The 21,910-nt window shown below is 44.2% G+C and overlaps 1 protein-coding gene across 2 annotated transcripts in view; it reads right to left on the bottom strand.

The window, feature by feature from the left end:
- LOC110488579 (peroxisome proliferator-activated receptor gamma coactivator 1-beta) overlaps positions 1–21,910 on the bottom strand; it is a 66,781-nt gene that overhangs the window by 35,310 nt on the left and 9,561 nt on the right. The window contains exon 1 of one of the 2 annotated variants that reach the window (XM_036942713.1): positions 3,266–3,560. The exons of the other annotated variant lie outside the window; for it this stretch is intronic. Coding sequence (XP_036798608.1) covers positions 3,266–3,460 — 195 coding nt within the window. The 5' untranslated portion in view covers positions 3,461–3,560. Of the gene's footprint in view, positions 1–3,265; positions 3,561–21,910 lie in introns of those variants that run through there. 2 annotated transcript variants of the gene reach the window in all.

The following is a 21,910-nucleotide window of genomic DNA, read 5'->3' as shown; positions in this document are numbered from 1 at the left end:
TGGGTGAGAAAGAGGTCTATAGGACACTGCTGCACAGGGATTCTTGGCCAGGTGAGCTTTGGAAGTTGGGGGTGACTCATCCTATCTAATGGTCAAGCAGAAGGCTCTGCCATCTGCTAGCCGTCCTTCCTACTGTAGCCATTAGGGGGCTGATATCCAGTAGTAAGTACCTTCACAATGCTCCTTAACAACAACAATCTACTGCGGATACGCCTATTATCACTGACTCCCTCCTATGCCTAAGGCTGTTGAACTGTCTTCTTTTTAAAATTATGACTAGGTCTGGAATAACAGAGAGATACTGACAGGTATGTATTATTTAAAGCACAGAGCCGTTGGCCTCGGGAAATGGTACACAGGAAGACACTGTACTAACTGAACTCAGTTATAGCCTAAGCTTAATATTGTTTCCTCTGTGTAGAAGTGTGTGTGTGTGTGTGTGGGGGGGGGGGGGGGGGGGGGGGCTTGTTGCCGCGGTGGGCTTGTGCGCCGTTTTCAATAACTCAGTAAACTATCATATTAATTCAGGCTTTTGCTCATTAGACCACACGCAGGACATATAAGGTGTAAACCGGTGCGGCTGGTAGAGGTTTGAGTAGCCTATCTTTGAAGCCTTTATTCAATTCTGGGAATTCTCTCCCTATGGCACTTGTAACTTGAATGCACCTCGAGAGGAATAATTCTCTGGCATAGAACACACAACAACAAGTCGACTAGGTAAATAGATAAACTATTCTACTATGGGTTTGTCAGATATTTCTACTCATCACTCGTTTTGTTTGCGGAGGAAAAGTACATATGGACCGTTTCAGCATCTTCAAAGGGCGCCTCGTGTACCATCTATTTCTCTGTGACGCGGCTGCAGCGGAAAAACTGCTGGGCTAGCTAGGCATGGCTATGATTTAGCCTAGCACTCAACTCAGAGGAGGTTATCAGGCAACCTGTTTTTGGCCACTAATGAATCTTCCAGGCTAAGCCAACAGTTAAGGTCTTTAAGGGGTAATTACTGCAGGGCAAGATTTCTTTTCCACTTCCGTTTTCCTCCTGTCTATGGTAGAGCGGGCTGTCATGTTAAAGACGTTGCACCAGCTTAACATGTGCTGAGCACTGCACCTAGACAGAGGAAGGGACAGAAGGTCGTGACTGCGGACCGGCAGAGCAGGGGGGGTTAGGGGCAGGGGGGGGTTAGTGGGCAGGAGGGTTGTCCTGGCTGTAACCCCGATGATGTACCCCGCTAACGACCAGTTCCCTCTGGGTGAAATGGCACATTCCCCATCAGGGACCCCCTTAATGGAGGGAAAGGGCTAATCAGGTCCTTCCAGCCATCTAAAATCCATGTACATGTATCCTTTTAAACCGCAGGATACATCTCCTGTATGAAATGTACGGCGCACAAATGCCTCACCAAGGTAAGCTAAGCCGTGAATGGGAGCCCCTGTTCCAGTCGTCTGGCATTACTTTCCAGAGTTTAGGAATTGGATCATATCTGATTGGTCTATGGACTAATCCATTCATCAATCAACCCGGCTGTATGTAGGCCTATTAGAGCACAGTTGGATGCCCCCCCCCCCCCAAAAAAAAGTAGCTCCTGTGAACCGCACGTGTCATAAAGCTAACAGACTAATGAGCTTTGTGAAGCAAGGGGTCTGATCTGATAGTCTTTTAGTGTAGATTATGTGTGTACTCCTAGACATGCCATTTCAAAGCCACATGCGTTCCAACCAAATTAATTACATTTTCTGAGAAATTGTGATGAATTCTCTTCTTGGCAGGTGACCAAGACAAATCCTTCTCTGTTTATACTTCAGTGCATTCAGACTACTATGTGTGGAATATGATGGTATTTTCCTAGAGGACAACATTGCAGATGTATTTTCAACACAATTTAACAATAACAAACAGTTTACTCCCTGGAAACTAGTGACAACTGAGCAACTGTAATTCTAAATGTGATTGGAGCACCCATGGAAGTCACTCTGAACTCATGTGATGATGGTCAACCTGCTGCTTGCTTCTGTACCTGCTATTTCACCTCAGAGGGACGGGCTGGTGGGAATACAATGTGCCAGTCCCATCACATCCCTGTGGTGTCTCTCAGCACCTTGCCACTCCAAAAGGTCAGACCTTCGGGGTGCTAAATATCCGGACTCTTGCACAGATGGGTGGAAACAGAGCCCCCCCCCTTCTCACCACCAGAGATATTTGAGCATCTGAAACTCGTGAGGAGACGACGGGCGGTGGGGGCCATCGTGTCGTATTCCACACAGTGCACCGCCTCACCTTGGCCTGACTCATTTCTAATTGGAGAGGATCCCCTTTCCCTAGTGAACACAGTAAAGCTACACTAAAAGCTAAGCTACCCGGTAGTAGCCTGCACCCTCTCTCTCTTATGAGCCTGTCCACATTAGGCCATATTCACTGAACTGAGAACAGTGTATATACCTCGATCCATCTAGAGAGCATGCAGACCGAGACAAAACTCAAAAGAGTACCGAGCCCTGGCACAAATCCATTAGTACTAGAGAAAGAGGCCGTGTTTGCGGTGTTGTTCCCTGCATGGCCAGTCCAATAAAAGTGCTGAAGTTTGACGGATAGATTTGGTCCTTTCAAATGGACAGAAGAATACTACAAATACCTCCTATTCACCACAGTGGGTGTAAGCAGAGAAAACATCAGGCACCTTCTCCCTTTAATCATTTATCATGGACCTGGGTTGATGATAAGAATAAAGAATGGACGCCCTTTCACAGTCAACGACTTCTATTGAAATCAGGGTGGGAGGGGGCGACGCAAAGGGCGCCTTGCCTTCCACAAAAAACCTTCCAATTTGCTTTGATTGTGAAGCTTGAACTTGCTTGGCAGCCAGTCATGAGGGAGGGCGGTGGTAGTAGTGCCACTAAAGAGGTCTGTCAGACACATCCAGATAAGCTGTTGAGACTAGGCTACACCTTGACCCATTCTTCCTTCGACGGACTTTCACTCAGGCATTCATTCCATGGTGAAATCAAGGGATGCCTAAACAAAAGCATTGCTAGGAGACAAATACAGTAATAACCCCCCGAAGAGCACCTGTGTGACACATGAAGAGAATATGTAACTTATTATACACATTTTCTTATCTACCATCTACCAGACTGTTTTTATAGGTTAAGCCTTGTTGCACTAAATAGGAGCCTAGTTCAAATAAACATTGAGTAATGAGAAAGAATAGAGATAGAATAGATTCAACTTGAAGTCAGTTCAGGCACGATCAGTGCAGTCACACCTTTCTCTTTAGCCCCTTGCCCCTCCCTTTGAGCCAGATGGAGAAAGTGCCCGTCTGCCCGCTGACTGATAGTTCACACACGTTCTCCACCGTCGCTCCTCTCATTAGCCGAATGAGCTGTGTCTGTCTGTCAGAGGAGGATAGGAGCTGTAGTGGTGAAACAGTGGTTGGTTTGCTGGTTGGTCCGTCACACATGTCTGACTTTACATCTTTTCACTGTCGCTAACCGAGCTGGTCTATTCAGCTGCTTTCATTTCAGCGGCAGAGAAAAAGGAGCCTAGCAGACGCTGCTATCCTTAGCCGAACCACGCACGCGCACCACACATACACACACACGTGACTGCAGTGAGAACTCAAAGCGTGAGAGAGTGAGAGGGAGAGAACCGGAGGGGAAGGGGCAGGCGCTAGTGAGTCAGAGATAGCCGGAGACAGAAAGAGGTAGAGGGAAAGAGGGGAAGGGGCATGTGTGAGTGAGCAAGAGAGAGCAGGACACAGAAAGAGGTAGGAGGGAGAGAGAAAGACGTGGGGTTTCTAAGCAAAAAAAAATGTCTCCACTCCTTTAGCAGCCCCTCTTTCCCTCTCCCTCCAAGCCCGGCAGCATTGTAAAATACATCACGTTTGGTGCTTTTCACAACTCCCTGCTCTTCCTCTTCCTCTCTCTCTCTCTCTCTCTCTCTGTGTCTCTTCATCTATCCCTCTCCCTCAGCTCTGGTAGCAGGGTGCTGTGTCTGTTTCTGTGTCACTGCCAGTGTGTCTGCCGGTATCAAGGGAGGTGTGCTGTAGGAAAAGAACAGACAGACGGGCAGCCACTTCTCTGGCTGCCATAGGTACAGGGATTGGCGCTAAGTGACCGACGCGGTGTTAAACCCCCACGGACGGCCACACCTTTCCTCCGGCCTGTCTGCCCAAATCTGCTGATACGCACAACACAAGCTATGAAGGGCACATTGACAGCGCAGCACACCGGTCCGTCCCTGCCCGGCATCAAGGACACTATGGCAGAGTGGAGTCGTGCGGTGCAGTAGGCAGATCCTATGTCTCCCTTTCCTCCTCCTACACCAAGACTAGGCTACTAGCTACAGTAGGAGCCCTCCTGAGGGAGCTAATTGAAATGCTAAGAAAGTGGTCCTTGTCCCCTAAGGCCTATTACACTTGCCTGGCCCAGATTCACATTCGCTGCTGGATGGACATACAGATGTAGGATCTTAATTTGATCACCCAGTTCTTGCAGGAAATTTCGTAGCGTATTCAAGGTTTAAAAGGCTTCTAAAGTTGTACTTTCCACATTTCAGACTTGATTTGCAATAAAAAAATATGTATCAACCCCTACAAAAAATGTCCATTAATTATAATCCACACAATTCACATTTCCATTTGCTGTAGGATTATTTTCCTGCTGTGAGAAACTGGTTGAATTAAGATCCTACATCTGTATGCTGGTACGTTGGTGACCAGATCTGTAGCACCTTTACAGGGTACTAATGTGCAGATCGCTGAGTAGAAACAGGCTCTAGCGTTAGTCCCTGCTGTGGTATGGTCAGGATGGCCCCTTTACAGTACTTTACAATCTCCTACCTTCTCCCCTAATGATTATGAAGCCCTTTGAAATGTGTCATTGGCCTTCACGAGTTTCTTACCTGTGTTCAGGTTTACCAGACAGGCGAGGACTTGGTTCTACATTTCACATTACATTTTAGTCACTTAGCAGGCAATCTTATCCAGAGCAATTTACAGGAGCAAATAGGATTAAGTGCCTTGCTCAAGGGCACATCGACAGATTTTTCACCTAGACGGCTCTTGGATTTGAACAAGGGACCCTTTCGGTTACTGGCCCAATACTCTAAACCACTATGCTAACTGCCACCGCTCTATGATCAGTGACCTCACATAGGGACTTTTACTATGTCGGCTAGTTCCATAAACAAAAGACAAGGTCCAGGATGATGCAAAGCATGACGGCATTACAGGGATTTTAGGCACTCTCTCTCTCTCTCCCTCACACACACACACAGATACGGAGGGAGCATGTGTGTGCCTGGGGTGTAATAAATCCAGAGGGAGGGATGTTGGGGGGAGCTGTGAGGTCACAGCAGATGTCATTCTCTCTTTCGCAGTCTGTCCAATCTATCACTGTCAAGGTCCGGCTCACTGACAGAGGCAGAACAGGCGGCTGGAGCTGGATCGTCTCCATGCTCCCTAGACCCCAACCAACACCACCCTAGACCCTCTCACAGCCCCCCTGCTGTGAACAATCACCAGTGTCACTCAGAGTACCACCAGCCTTAATCACTAAGCCTTTCTGCAAACCCTAAAAATTACAATTTAATTCAGGGACTCATGTGAGTTTGTCTCAAATCAGTGATCATTAGCTATTATGCGGTAGGTAATTATCAGAGCTGCTAGTGCATTAAAGGTGACTTTTGGCCTGATGTTGACGAGATTCCGCTACACAATTACAAGGCTGCTAGTGTGTTTGTGTGCAGAGAGAGAAAGAGAGAGAGACATAATAAAGGGTTATTATTTTACTGGTAACATACTCTGGTTATAGAGTGCATGCTTAAAGTGGCAATCAGCAGTTGAAACAATCGAAAAGCGTTCTCCACGCCACTGTTTCGGTAAAAATCTGAGGAATGGGGCTGGGGAAATGCAACCACTCTCAAATGAATAGACAGAGCTATGGATGCAAGGACTGACCATCCTTGATATCGAAACTATAGCTTTAGCCATGTTTTGAGGCTATAAAGAGTTGTAAATTTACTTTTACAAACATCGGAGTAAAACAAGCTTATATTTTGGGTTCCTATTGGGTACAACAGTTGAACTAAGCTCACGAGGCACTTACTGCATAAGTTATATTCTTTAAGAATCAATGGGTACATATCATGAATGTAAGTCCACGCTAACCTGAATCACACTCTGGTGTATTCCAAGAAATGCCCCTGGCGGATTAAGGTTGCACACTAAGCGATGTTTCAGATGAGTGTTCAGATATCGGTCACAACCCCAGCGACCTCACAACGACTGGTGTGCCCCTACCTCCCCTCCTCCTCCAAACCCCACCCCTGTGCCTTTGCTGGCCCACTGCCAATATAATCAGCATTGCTGTCCTTGAGCGCCAAACACTGGGTGAGGGATGTCTCTGTGACACATCATCACCGCACTTCCACCCCATTACTCACCTCTCTCCACTCTGCTCTCATCAACCAGCCCCCTGCTGAATCACCCCCACTGCCCCATACCCCACACGACAACAGTCAACAATGAACCAAGACTTCCTCAATCTGATATTGACAGGGACATGGTCAACGTAAATAAATCAGGGCAGATTTACACCATGCAGCCACGTCTGGGTTACTGCCTGAAGATCACCGATCCCTGTCCCAGGCACGATTCCATGACAGTGTGTGTGTGTGTGTGTGTGTGTGTGATATTTGTTTTGCCATTGAAATCCTTAGGTGGGCCGCCTAAGTGTTTTTTCAGGCCCCCTAAGACCAAACAGTGAAAAAACAAAATGGGGGGGGGGTTAATTAATTAATTACCCCAAATAATCGGGATGGAAAAAGGCATTCAGTGTAAACTTTTGAACGACTAAAAGCAGATATAAAGTATGTAGGAAAGATATGCCATGGAAAAATGCATAGAATTGCAGGAAATTAACTTTATGGAGCTGAGAGAAAATGTTGCAGTTTTAGAGTGTGTTTGTGTGTGTGTGTTTATGTGTGTGTCTGTGCGCCTGTGTGTAAGCCATGTGCGTGGCATGCTGTGATAAGGGATGGTGGCGAGGTGCATGACAGTTTGACTGTGTGTGTGTCTGCCTCAGGACGTCGTCGTGACGCCATCTGCACCACAGAGCGCCACGTGCTGCTGTGTGCATCCCTTTATTATCTCCGCAAATGGCTGACTTTTTATCACGGCGCGAGACTTGGAGTAACGCTCCCTCTCTCTCAGAGATTCAGAGCGCCACGGATGCCTGAAGGGGGATGGGGAAGGCAAACCACAAGGCAGCCATTTCCTCCTGTTCACCTCACCTCAGACAACCGAGAAAGGATTTCCTTCAGCGCTCATCATCACGACTCACTCTGGACACATTGGGTGTTCCTCAAAATTCATACTAGCAAACCGGAGCGAGCGAGGGTCGGAGTATGAGTCCAAATCAAAGTATGCAAAATGGACACAGCGGGCACTTCTTGAATGCGTACTCCTTTTGTACATATTTTGAAGCATGCGGCGATGCAAGCTTCAACAGAAAGTATACAAAGAAATATGACGCAACCATGTAAAAAATTGCGCAAAAGATTTTGAAATCAATGGCGGCCATTATTTGAGCTGAAGCAAGAGAAAATAGACTCCAACTTTGGAATGAAATGTTGCCTATTCACATCTCATAATCTCCAATATTTTATTTGATACGTTAATAAATACATGCTGTGATAATTTTGGCATGTTTACCTGCCTACGTACCGTAGATCACAAGCCCATAATAAGTCAATAGGGCTCACTGGCTAGCTACTAGTACTGTTAGCTAGCCAGATAGCCACAAAGAAATGTGAGCTCGCTACCCACAAAGAACTGACATATATCTTGCATAATATTGGTATTTCTTTGCATGTTAAACTATCTGGTTAACTACATTATTACGATTCACATATAGCTAGCTGATTGTTATGAAGTAAAACAGTTGCTTTGTGTATATCTTGTTTTGTCTCCATTGCCATGGTTGTCCTGCTTGGAAGATGGTTCAGTGAATGGGTCAGTCCATAGTAAGTCAATAGGACTAAATGGCTAGCTAGCTACGAAGAATTGGTAATTGCCTACAAAAAATGTATGTCTACCTTGCAACACATTAGCTTTAGGTCATTATTGCCTGTTTAAATAGCTGGCTAGCTAGATTATTAAGATTCACATGTCTAGCTGATAATTATGAAGTAAAACATATGCTTTGTTCCCATTGTCCTGGCTGGAAGAAGGTTCAGTGAATGGGGAGGTGAAGCGTGAGTTAATACAGTAGTGGGGAGTGGGAGTGCTGCTCAAATGTATTGTTTTATGCATTCTCCACACTCTCGCCCTCACAAGAAAAGTACCCAAGAGAACGTGGTCGGAGAACGAACTTGGGCGCATGAGAGTGTGGAGCATGGTAGTATGCATATTGGGAAACATCAATTGGCTTTAGCCTTAGCAGCACTGACTGACAGCCTGCCTAACAGTAGCACGTCTTGCCAAATTAGCCTCTTAAATTCCACACATTCACACAGAAAGACAGAATAGTACTAGAGACCGGGCAGCGTCGTTGGACTGTCCAGCCCGGGAGACTCGCTGGCTGCTATCTTTCCTCCATTACCATTTTGGGTGCCTGGGTGAAGTAGGCAAAAGGGCAGGTGCTGTCAATCAGAATAGCTGTTGTGGGAGGGAGCTTAACTGAATGTGAGGAGATAACTGAATGTGAGAAGATAACTGGGCTTAGTGGTTTAGCTATTACTGTTCTAAGGGTTAAAAGAATGTTAGGAATTACACTACTGTAATGGTTTTTAAGTCCACTGCTGTTTGCTTGTATTTGCAGGGTCTTATAGGCTTTCTTCTGTCTAATTGAGTTATAGAGAAAAACATCACACAGAAATGGACGTTCACATTTAACATTTAGTTGACAGATGGCAGACAGTCTCAGCTCTGCCTTGACACAACAACCCTAAAAAAGATCCTCCTAGCTTGACTAAATACATTTTAAAAAGCTTAAAAGCTTACAGAGTTGGCTATTTTTCCCTTTGGAGACGAGACTTTAGTGGAGAAATCGGTGAACTCTAACATTATTTCACCATGATACAGTTACAACATTTATAGTGTGAGTAAATCATCATGAGCAGATCTGACATTGGTGTTGTGTTGGTTAGCGGTACATTTTTTTCCAAGAAAATGATTGGAAGAGATTAGAGGTGCACACTTGTTTACCCAGTGGAATAACCCTGTTGAAACACTGTTGAAACAACAGGGACTATGAGAACCACGTCAGTGAACTGTGAGGCTCTAGCAGCATGTGACTCCCCAGCTCCACTGCCATATTTGGTAGAAAAACCTCATCTGAGTAAAACAGTGACAGAGAAAAGCGTCTGCAGATTCTGCACTAAACCCAGCTAGGCTGCTTGACTTCCTCAATCAATCACCAAATACAGTCAACTCAAGACAAGCCCACTGACTGGCTAAAAATAATAGTTACACAAATCTGGCTTTCGTTAACTTGGCCATTTCTTTTTGTAAAATGGTGTGTGTGTGTCATCGGTGCAGCCTATCTTATCAGAGAGAACAGCAGCTCCGGTTAAAAAGGACATGGGCGACTACAAAAGGACACGCGTTCTCTCATCAGACAAGGCGCTAGTCCTTTGAACTTCACAGCTGTCCGATCAAAGAGCATCTTCCTTTGAGATTTCCACAAACAGCCTGGTCTCTGCCAGTCCCGCTATCGCACAGATCCATGGCAATCACACAACACAAGCCTACGTCCCCAAAAGCAAAGACCCCAGCCCAAACACATGTAAAAATCACTTGCTTCACAAAGGTAACAATCAAGACTATTCTATTCATCTCTCTTATTACACTTCGCAAAAAGGTGATTATACATGAATTCAAACAAACAGACCCAGTGGAGGAATAATGTGGACCAAATGACTCCACTCTCCATCAATCTCTCTCTTTCTCAGAGCAAGGCCTATAGGCCACCATGGGGCTGCTTCATTTTCCCCAGCTCTACTGTAAACCTTAAGCCATGCAGGTTCAAACTGTCTCAGACCCCCTCGTATGGGGCCGCTGTATCCAGGCAGGCAGGCAGGCAGCACTATACGCTTGTTTGCTGAGGCAGTAATAGTAGTAAATAATACATGGCTGTGAAGCTCGTTCTCCCGTCCAGTTCACTTCATCTCACGAGTGACCTTGTGATTCCAGACTCTGAAGGCCTATCCCGGCCCCATGTTTCTTCCCTGTAGAGGGGAGGGATGTGGACACGCTACACTGGTGTCACCCTCAGGATGGAGCGGGTGACCTCGAGCAGTGGAGCTCTTTATGGCACCATGGTGACCTTCACGCCAGAAGTCCCACAGAACACCCTGTGATTGGTTAGGCTTGTCTTTATTTGATTCTTCTTCCTAACTATGTGTAACCACTCTTGCTAATTGTGATACACTATATAAGTGTTTGAAATGTATCAATAAGGGTCATGGGTTTAGGAGCTAAACTAAAGTAGAGCAAACAAGTGCAGGCGTGTGAAGCGTGTTGCAATTGTTTTGGTGATTGTTCTGAGGCAGAGCAGAACCCTAACCCCTGGTACTGTTAATCACTGCATCATGTTCCTGCTGTTGACTGACTGTGTGACACTGTGTCCTCTCCAAGAAGATAGGAGAGGTAGAGGAGGGAAACAGTGAAAGAGGGATTGTGAAAGAGGTCCTCTTAGGACTTTGTGCCGTACGTGGTGATCAGTGGAAAGAGACACCAGGTGATCCATCTCGAGGCCCCTCTCCCCTCTTGGGTCCAGTCCCACCTCCTCCCATCTCACCTCATGTCATCAGGAAGTGTCCACCCACTGACTAGGTGTCCCCCGTGACAGTCCACAGAGGAGAGGAGAGAGGGCTGGCATTGGTGTAGGAAGGGAGGAATTGGGGCGAAAGAAAGGAATGTCCCCTTCACAGCTCAGTACCCCTGCGGGACACCAGAAGACGGGGGGGGTGCTCTGCGCTGTTGACGCTCCGCTGTCATCCACGCTACTCCACTAATGGAAGCCCCTGGCAGTGGCACACACACACGATTCACCAGTGACGGATGTGCACCTTTGATGAAAGTGCCCCAGTACGTTTCCAACTAGTGTCGCAAGAGATCGTTAGCTAGCCCTGAACAGTCCACAACATCAAGGCTAGTGGTTTAATTATTAATGCCAGTGATATAGAGAGAAAATAGCCCTCTGGACCCGCCGGACAAATACCTGAGGTATCGTGTGCTGAAAATTCCCTGGTGTTTTGTAAGTGGTGCCGTAGAATATTTCAGGACAGGTGTCGGTGTCAGTCGGCAGCACAGCACAGGGTGAATTCACTGCTAGACGAGAGGACAAAATGACTTACTAATTTCACCAACATTCACATTTCCCTCACATCCCTGGAGTCTTTTGCTAATCCTACAGAAACGTCACACGACTGGCCTCACATTCATGGTAACGGATTGTGAAACGTGAAAAGTTACTACCCTTCCATGCAGATGTAGTAACTTGCCCCTTCACCTACTTATTCAAGGGTTTATCTTTATTTTTACTATTTTCTACATTGTAGAATAATAGTGAAGACATCACAACTATGAAATAACACATGGAATTACAGTGCCTTGCGAAAGTATTCGGCCCCCTTGAACTTTGCGACCTTTTGCCACATTTCAGGCTTCAAACATAAAGATATAAAACTGTATTTTTTTGTGAGGAATCAACAACAAGTGGGACACAATCATGAAGTGGAACGACATTTATTGGATATTTCAAACTTTTTTAACAAATCAAAAACTGAAAAATTGGGCGTGCAAAATTATTCAGCCCCCTTAAGTTAATACTTTGTAGCGCCACCTTTTGCTGCGATTACAGCTGTAAGTCGCTTGGGGTTTGTCTCTATCAGTTTTGCACATCGAGAGACTGAATTTTTTTCCCATTCCTCCTTGCAAAACAGCTCAAGCTCAGTGAGGTTGGATGGAGAGCATTTGTGAACAGCAGTTTTCAGTTCATTAAACAGATTCTCGATTGGATTCAGGTCTGGACTTCGACTTGGCCATTCTAACACCTGGATATGTTTATTTTTGAACCATTCCATTGTTGATTTTGCTTTATATTTTGGATCATTGTCTTGTTGGAAGACAAATCTCCGTCCCAGTCTCAGGTCTTTTGCAGACTCCATCAGGTTCTCTTCCAGAATGGTCCTGTATTTCGCTCCATCCATCTTCCCATCAATTTTAACCATCTTCCCTGTCCCTGCTGAAGAAAAGCAGGCCCAAACCATGATGCTGCCACCACCATGTTTGACAGTGGGGATGGTGTGTTCAGCTGTGTTGCTTTTACGCCAAACATAACGTTTTGCATTGTTGCCAAAAAGTTCATTTTTGGTTTCATCTGACCAGAGCACCTTCTTCCACATGTTTGGTGTGTCTTCCAGGTGTCTTGTGGCAAACTTTAAACAACACTTTTTATGGATATCTTTAAGAAATGGCTTTCTTCTTGCCACTCTTCCATAAAGGCCATATTTGTGCAATATACGACTGATTGTTGTCCTATGGACAGAGTCTCCCACCTCAGCTGTAGATCTCTGCAGTTCATCCAGAGTGATCATGGGCCTCTTGGCTGAATCTCTCATCAGTCTTCTCCTTGTATGAGCTGAAAGTTTAGAGGGACGGCCAGGTCTTGGTAGATTTGCAGTGGTCTGATACTCCTTCCATTTCAATATTATCGCTTGCACAGTGCTCCTTGGGATGTTTAAAGCTTGGGAAATCGTTTTGTATCCAAATCCGGCTTTAAACTTCTTCACAACAGTATCTCGGACCTGCCTGGTGTGTTCCTTGTTCTTCATGATGCTCTCTGCGCTTTTAACGGACCTCTGCGACTATCACAGTGCAGATGCATTTATACGGAGACTTGATTACATACAGGTGGATTGTATTTATCATCATTAGTCATTTAGGTCAACATTGGATCATTCAGAGATCCTCACTGAACTTCTGGAGAGAGTTTGCTGCACTGAAAGTAAAGGGGCTGAATAATTTTGCACGCCCAATTTTTCAGTTTTTGATTTGTTAAAAAAGTTTGAAATATCCAATAAATGTCGTTCCACTTCATGATTGTGTCCCACTTGTTGTTGATTCCTCACAAAAAAATACAGTTTTATATCTTTATGTTTGAAGCCTGAAATGTGGCAAAAGGTCGCAAAGTTCAAGGGGGCCGAATACTTTCGCAAGGCACTGTATCTAGTAACCAAAAAAGTGTAAAACAAATCAAAATATATTTTCTATTTTTATATTTGTTATTCTTCAAAGTAGCCACCCTTTGCCTTGATGACAGCTTTGCACATTCTTGGCATTCTCTCAACCAGCTTCATGAGGTCAGTCAATCCAGAACATTTTAAGTCACACTTGAAGAAACCATGGCTCTCAACCATGGCTCTCATGAGGACCGCCACAGGAAAGGAAGACCCAGAGTTACCTCTGCTGCAGAGGATAAGTTCATTAGAGAGTTACCAGTCTCAGAAATTGCAGCCCAAATAAATGCTTCACAGAGTTCAAGTAACAGACATCTCAACATCAACTGTTCAGAGGAGACTGTGTGAATCAGGCCTTCATGGTCGAATTGCTTCAAAGAAACCACCATTAAAAGACACCAATAAGAATAAGAGACTTGCTTGGGCCAAGAAACACGAGCGTAAATCTGTCCTTTGGTCTGATGAGTCCAAATTTGAGATTTTGGTTCCAACCAACGTTCCTTTGTGAGAGAGTAGGTGAACGGATGATCTCCGCATGTGTGGTTCCCACCGTGAAGCTTGGAGGAGGAGGTGTGGGTGTGCTTTGCTGGTGACACTGTCAGTGATTTATTTTGAATTCAAGGCACACTTAACCAGCATGGCTACCACAGCATTCTGCAGCGATACACCATCCCATCTGGTTTGCGCTTAGTGGGACTATCATTTGTTTTTCAACAGGACAATGACCCAACACACCTCCAGGCTATGTAAGGGCCATTAGACCAACAAGGAGAGTGATGGAGTGCTGCATCAGATGACCTGGCCTTCACAATCACCTGACCTCAACCCAATTGAGATGGTTTGGGATGATTTGGACCAAAGAATCAAGGAAAAGCAGCCAACAAGTGCTCAGCATGTGGGAACTCCTTCAAGACTGTTGGAAAATCATTCCAGGTGAAGCTGGTTGAGAGAATGCCAAGAGTGTGCAAAGCTGTCATCAAGGCAACTTTTAATAATTTGTTTAACAGTTTTTGGTTACTACATGATTCCGTATGTTATTTCACTATTATTATACAATGCAGAAAATAGTAAATAAGAATTTGTTCTTAACTGACTTGCATAGTTAAATAAAAGGTTACACACACACACAAAAAGTTTTTGGCATTTACAAATGTCCCCATTACCAGTAAAACATAATCAAAAACGATTTATTTCACTTACTTGCTGTGCTGTTTCATTGTTCATTTCTTCAATCAATCTTTTGTGGGTTTGATTACAGGCTCTAAATGGCCAGAAACAAAGAACTTTCTTCTGAAACTCATCACTCTATTCTTGTTCTGAGAAATGAAGGCTATTCCATGTGAGAAATTGCCAAGAAACTTAGGATCGGGTACAACGCTGTGTACTACTCCCGTCATAGAACAGTGCAAACGGGCGCTAAACAGAATAGAAAGAGGAGTGGGAGGCCCCGGCGCACAACTGAGCAAGAGGATAAGAACATTAGAGTGTTTAGTTTGAGAAACAGACGCCTCACGAGACCTTAACTGACAGCTTCATGAAATAGTACCAGCAAAACACCAGTCTCAATTTCAACAGTGAAGAGGGTCGACTCTGGGATGCTGGACTTCTAGGCAGAGTTCCTCGGTCCAGTGTCTGTGTTCTTTTGCCCATCTTAATCTTTTATTTTTATTGGCCAGTCTGAGATATGGCTTTTCTTTGCAACTCTGCCAAAAGGCCAGCATCCCGAAGTTGCCTCTTCACTGTTGACGTTGAGACTGGTGTTTTGCGGGTACTATTTAATGAATCTGCCAGTTGGGGGATGAATACTTTTGCAAGGCACTGTATGTCACAATGATTCATCGATACGTATGCTATGATGCTGGTAAAGTTGTCTCGCGCACCTACAGTGCTGGTCATTAAAAAAAAAGCTAGCTAGCTCATGGATGCAAACAATGTTCTTCCCCAAAAACATAGCAAAACGACAATCTGTTTCAGTAGCTATAGTTAGCTAGCTAACTATATAGCTAGGTGTCATCATCTAAAATAACCCTAATTTATAAGACGGTTCTTATTTGATGAATGGTGGTCGGACACATCTGTGTGAAGCTAGCCACAATAAGGATTAGCCACAATAGTGGACTTTGCGGTTAGTCTTCAAAATAAAATTATGGCATAATTCTACTATTTGTATTCATTTGCATCACTGTCAATGACATACTTTTATTTTGAAGGCAAACCGCAAAGTCCACTATTGTGCCTAATCCTTATTGTGGCTAGCTTCACAACACATAACCCGGTCCGGTCGAGCCTCACTAGCCAAATGAAGCTAACTCGCTGCTTATAACGTTAGCTTTGGGCAACTGGGTTAAGTAGCTGGCTAGCTATTTATTTTCATGAACTGAAGTTCAATTACAATAGGTGAACAACAAGTGGCAACCTAGCTAATACTTAGTCACAATGATTCCTAAATCATTGCTAAGAATAATGAAAATTACTGCAGTTTCTATTAGTCATTGTTTTCAGGCGGGATGTATTGGTGCTAGCTAGGTACCAAGCTAAAGCTAGCTACCCCAGAAGTTGCGGTCGAACAAATGATGTTTTATTACCAACGCGGTATTGAAAACACATTGTTCGTGGCCGGTGTTTACAGACTTTTTTGTACAGCTTTGACAGTGCTACTGTACCTTTTTTGACACGCAAAGACCCAAACGGCATTCCATAGTATGTATGTCATGAAGCTGTGTAAATCCGGTATAGCAACATCTGAAAAATAGCACACTTGGTAGTGTGTACCGGTGCTCGACCAGTCAACCAGAAAGCCAATATCACCCATGACAGAGAATGGTTGATTGTCAAGGGCAATGAACTCAATTATCTTGGCTTTAATGGATTTCGCCTTTGAGTTGTCTCGCAGAAATGTTCTTACTCTTTCAAATGACTGCTCGACTTGTTGACTACTCGATCCACAAATGAGACATTGTAGGCTAGGTTAGGGATGCTGTGTTGCACGTGCAGAGCAAAATTGTACGTGGCGTCATCACGTCACATAGGTATGCACGGCAGCTTTGACATCAGTTTTTAACATCGCTGTTAAACTAGACTTCGGGCTGATACCGATGTTGGCATCTTTAGCTAATATCGTCCGATTCCGATATATCGTGCATCCCTAGTTGTAACGTATTTAAATCTGTGTTGCTGGTATGTCTTATTCCTTCAGCTCGGCTGCATTGCTAAGAACATGGTGCTAGAACATTCTAGAAAAACTTACTCCACAGGTTCTTAACAATTCCAGCTCTATTCAGACTTGTTTTGTACCAACCTTGCGGTTTAATAGCATGAAACAAATGGCCCAATGTGCCTCTCGCATTCTAATGACCCTTCAGATAGAGACAGAGAGACCCCTCTGAAAGCATTCAGTCCTCACTATGGCCCACCACCATCAACAGACAATCATGGTGACACCACCCAAACACTGCCATGTACCCCAACATAAAAGGACAACTTCAGCAGCCTCCACATGACCCGACTCCTAATTAGGCAGGATTGTATTGTCAGTGATACCGCAGCTTGGCAGAAGCCTCTAAAACATGTGCTTGGCCTTTAGAGTCCCTGATGAGCTGTCTGAGACCAGAGCATGATGCATTCCCTTTCCACTGCACAGTGCCATACTCTCTCCAAACAGAGTGGGGCTTTTTTGTTGTTGTTATTTAGCAGACCGTCTTATCCAGAGCGATTTATAGGAGTGAGTGCATACATTTTTTTTAACTGGTCCACCATGGCAATTGAACCCACAACTCTGGCATTGCAAGCGCCATGCTCTACCAACTGAGCCACACGGAACATTTTGGGACAATGTACTAATGAAACAGATCCCTAAAGATTGTTTTTGAGTGGAATTTGAAGAAAAATCATCAGGCTGCTGGGGAGATCCAGCTCAGTCTTGTGACTTCAGCATAGCACCTTCAGCAGAGAGAGAGAGACAGCAGAGAAACATTTGATCTAGTTACAGACAAAAGGAAAACCCAAAATGGCTTAGCACAAGTACAAATCTTCCCAGACAGACATATCTTCTGCATTTCTAGACTCGCAGCCAACCACAGACCTTCCCCCTTGGCCACGTTATCTAAATAGAGTATAGAGAAAAGCAGAAACAGTCCCTTGAGAAAGCGTCCGGAAAGTGGGCAGAGTGGGAATCTGTGCAAATCGTTTTCCATATCTTTCCTAAAATCACCTCAAGACAAATACCTGCAGAGAAATCAATGAGTCATCAGGGCCAGAGAGCATCCCCATGTCAACTCCGTTCACTGTTTGCCTTCCTCATCCAGGCGTCTGCCCAGGTGACTGACACTTTTACTAGATACATGATAAATAAAAATGGGGATAACGCCTACAGTCTCTGCTAATAGGTGTTCCTGTGTTTGTGTGTGTGTGTGTGTGTGTGTGTGTGTGTGTGTGTGTGTGTGTGTGTGTGTGTGTGTGTGTGTGTGTTTTCACCTGTCTGCGTCAAACAATCCATTCTGTATCGAACCTGATGATGCACTGATATCATCAGGTTCGAATAATTTATTCAAAGAATAACATGCAAATGAATCTGCAGTCGTCCCAATGAGTTGGCTCTTGCTTCCTTGTGTTGACGAATACGGAGAAAGGCTGAAAATAAGGTCAGGCTAGGCAGCAGTGAAGCAGTGAAAAGCACAAAGAGCGCTGAGAGAGTACATGAAAGGACTAATGCAGGGGGAGAGAGAGAACGAGAAAGAAAAAGCATTTTGTGGAGTGGGCAGAATTCAAGGCTTTGACAAGGAATAGAACTGACTCCGGAACATTCTTTGGTGATTGCAAAAAATGTGCCCATTGGCATTGAACAACAACGAGGGCCCAGAGTAGACCTTGTCTAAAGGACTTAACTCACTCTTCCCTCGGTGGTTGAAGACAAGGGCTTTCGAGGACCGAGACAGTCAGTCCTTTATCGCAGGAACACACCACTTTCTTCCATGAAGTTAGAAAGGTTTAACTTAGGCTACTTATACCTAGTTTCTAGTGGGGCAGAAGCAGCAACAGTCAAATGCAGCGAGTAGGAGATGTCACTGGGCTCCGTCAGGTTCCATATCAGTCAAACCTAAGACATAGAGCTACAATATCATCCCAAGATATGTCCAGCAAAAGGAGAGAGAGAGAGAGTCATCTTCAATTTGATTTCTCTCTGTGCAAGTCAAGGTTGGGAATCCACAATTATACCAATATTTTCTCTTAGTATTTTTATGATCCTATTTGGGAGATGTAGCCTACCATTCTAATATGCATGTTGGAAGGAACTCAACGTGTGGAAACCGGTTTTAAAGGTAACAGCCTTCACTGAGGATTGTAAGAGTTACCTGTATTGCATCATGGCACACCGTATTTCAACAGACTGAATCTGGTATGTTTCGAGTGGGAGGAAATACTATGATATGGGTTGGTATTCTTAGTTGTAATCATGTGCAGACACAGGACAAGCCAACACTAGTTTGAACAAAATTGTACAAATCCCAGCTGAAGAGACCATCTAGCCAATACAAAGTTATCTTACAAAACAAGGTAATAAAGTGTTGTATCCAGGCCCTTCACCACCTGTGCATTAGACAGTCAGCAGAGAAATGGTCTCTTATTAGAACAGCAAGAAAGCCTAAGGGTGGGGTGGGGGAGCAGTGTAGGGGGTGGTTGGGAGGGGTGGGGTGTGAGAAGGACATTTATGGCGCAGGGCGGCAGCAGGGGTCAGAGGGTTGCTGTGAGTAAAGCCAGTCAAGCTCCCAAGTCAAAAACCAGCTTCAGCCCCCAAGCTCCAGTCACGCAACCAACACCTAAGCCTGCCAAGCAAAAGGTTCACTGTTGAACTAGGTCAGTGGCGGGGGGGGGGGTAGAAGGGGTGATTCTACCTACTGTTCACCTGCGACGCTGGGTGCCATAATGGTGAACCAGCCATTGCTGTTGCCAAACCGCCTGAACAGGGATAATGGAAATGTACAGGTTTTGAGCAGCCTGGCTGGCTGGAGGCCACTGTCAGGGAATCAGAGATTTTAGGGAGGCACTAGAGAACCATGCCACCAATCAGATCCCTCCCCTGCTCCTGTAGTTTCCCTAGCCAACACACCGTGTGGTGGAACACTGTGTTGCCTTGTTGACGCGGGAGGGCACTGTGCTGGTCACTGAACACCGTTACCAGTAGACTGCTAGCCTCTCGCATCCCTGTACTGTTGAGCGGAGCCCTTTTCTTCTCCGTGAGTGGAATGTTTTTTTTTACACGTGTGTGGGTAGTGGCTTGCAGTGCACCCCATCACTCACTCACCAGTTTCATACTGTGTAACATTTACACCCTCCACGGCAGTAGCAGCCCTCAGCAACATGTTTACTACCTACCTACCTACCAGGGTTTCCATGAGGAAAATGTGACTGGGAAGATTTGTATTTATTTATTTCATTTGATACATTTACCAAATCCATATTCATTGGGTGCATAACCCATTAGGGCATCCACCCACCGTGCTCAGAATGACACAAATCACATTTTGATTATGGTAATACATCTTAACAGAACATGCAACTAATGTAATGAAGCAGCCAATAAAATGTCATTTTCAAACATTTGCCAAAATGTAATTTGCAGGAAAACACCATTTTAAACAGCGCACCTGGGAAAACACTATTCTAAACAGCACAACTGATAGCAGTTCCACAAGTGACAGGAAAATCTCTGTTAGAAACTTAGAAAGAGGGGGAATCTAAAGATGCAACAACTGGGATGGGTTGCTAACACGACTAGGATTGTGCCTTTGGCTTCTGGACAACGAAAGAAAGTTCATATGAAAACCAATAGAACAGGAGAGAAATGGCATGGCATTGGGTCCAATAGGGAAGTAAATGGAAATACATTTGCCAAAATGATATAATTACACCTGCCTAAACAGAAAAAAATGAAATCATTAAAAATACTTCACCAGAAAGCATGACTTAGCCACAGAGGAATCAAGGATCATTAGCTTCTATTTTTTTTAAAATAGCTGTGGATTGTTTCAAATCACAAGCTCGTAGGCCTATGCCTATTTGGGAATAAGCCTAGCTGATTATTGAGTTGCGGCTGTCAGTGAAAAGCATCTGAAATATGTGTGAAGATAATGAGTCTTGAGTGAAATTTTAAATCTTGAGGCAAGAAAAGGGGAGGGATGTGTGGCAAAGATATAGGGTCTCTTTCCGGAATGGCTCAGCTGTCTCCCACCAATTCTTACTCATTCATTATTTATTTATTTTGGTGCGGCATGTAGCCTAGTGGTTAGAGCGTGGAACTAGTGACCGAAAGGTTGCAAGATCGAATCCCAGAGCTGAAAAAAATATCTGTCGTTCTGCCCCTGAACAAGGCAGTTCCTAGGCTGTCATTGAAAATAAGAATTTGTTCTTATCTGACTTCCCTAGTTATTAAATAAAAAATAAATTTAAAAAATTGTATCAATTCCCCACCAGTAGTAAATGTACCGTTAATCCACGTCATTTGGTTACATATTTCTGTTAATGCATGTATTAATTACAGTCATTTACCGTTGTTTGCAAAGTTCACAAACTGTTATACAGTTTTAGTTTATTTCATAACCATTATTTCTGAGATTTGTAAAATAATACCCTAGCCTTGTAAAAAAAATTATATTTATATATATATATATATATATATATATATATATGATTTGAAATGGTCCATGTGAGCAATAAGCAAGTGTCTGGTTTCTCTGCCCTGATAATGTTGAGGGAGCGCACGCGCCTGAGCACGCATTGAACTACCTGGCCTGCTGCACAGAAATGTAGGAAAGTGTTTTTTAACATCCATTGCGAATGATAATAAATTAAAACCATAGTTCTTCACAGTAAACTATTAGAAAAATCTTTCCTACAACCACCCCCCTTGATAATCACCAATTCTCATGTGAAAGAACAATGGAGGTTATACTGTAGGCCTACTGCTGCATTGGCCTATAGGCTATGAGTTCCATATGCTAATTTTCGTAGCGGCCAATGGATTACTGTGTATCAATATGTCCATATGGCAGAGGCTGGTGATCTAGCATTAGTTTACTTTTAACTTTTAGATTGTTATCATTTTAATTCAGACTTATATTTAACCATGCAACAATGATTTTGAGAAATTAAAACTTTATTATTGAAATTGTTCCACGAAAATGCACATTTGAAAATCATAACTGGCACACAGAATGGTCGAAATGGTAGGATCAATTGCAAGCTTCCCGAAACTTGAAATTCACGCGCTGCCTATGAAGTCTTTATAAAATAATTACCTCCAAGTTTCCATGGTGGGATTTTGCAATAGGCTACTATGAAGCAAGGTAAGCCGTGCCTCATAATAGGAAATAAAACATTCAGGTTTCAAACAATTAAGTATGTTTTAAAAATGCATACTGCCTCCAGCTCACATTCTAAAGTGTTGGGTGACGCGCTGATACAACTTGAATGGTGAATGGGAGGCGCTCTTCAATTACCAATTGAGAAATAAAAATAGTAGCTCTTTTTAATGGTGCAACAAAACTGTTTAACACGCAATTGCATTTAGAATTGTTGCGCAATGAATGGGCTTATAAAAGCATGTATTACTCCAGCACCAACCAACTGAGGTGCAGGAGAAATCCTGCTCAAATAGGCTCTGTGTGCA

This window comes from Oncorhynchus mykiss, chromosome 14, assembly GCF_013265735.2.
Source record: "Oncorhynchus mykiss isolate Arlee chromosome 14, USDA_OmykA_1.1, whole genome shotgun sequence".
NCBI classification, from domain to species: domain Eukaryota; kingdom Metazoa; phylum Chordata; class Actinopteri; order Salmoniformes; family Salmonidae; genus Oncorhynchus; species Oncorhynchus mykiss.
This window is presented reverse-complemented; position numbering and strand designations above follow the sequence as displayed.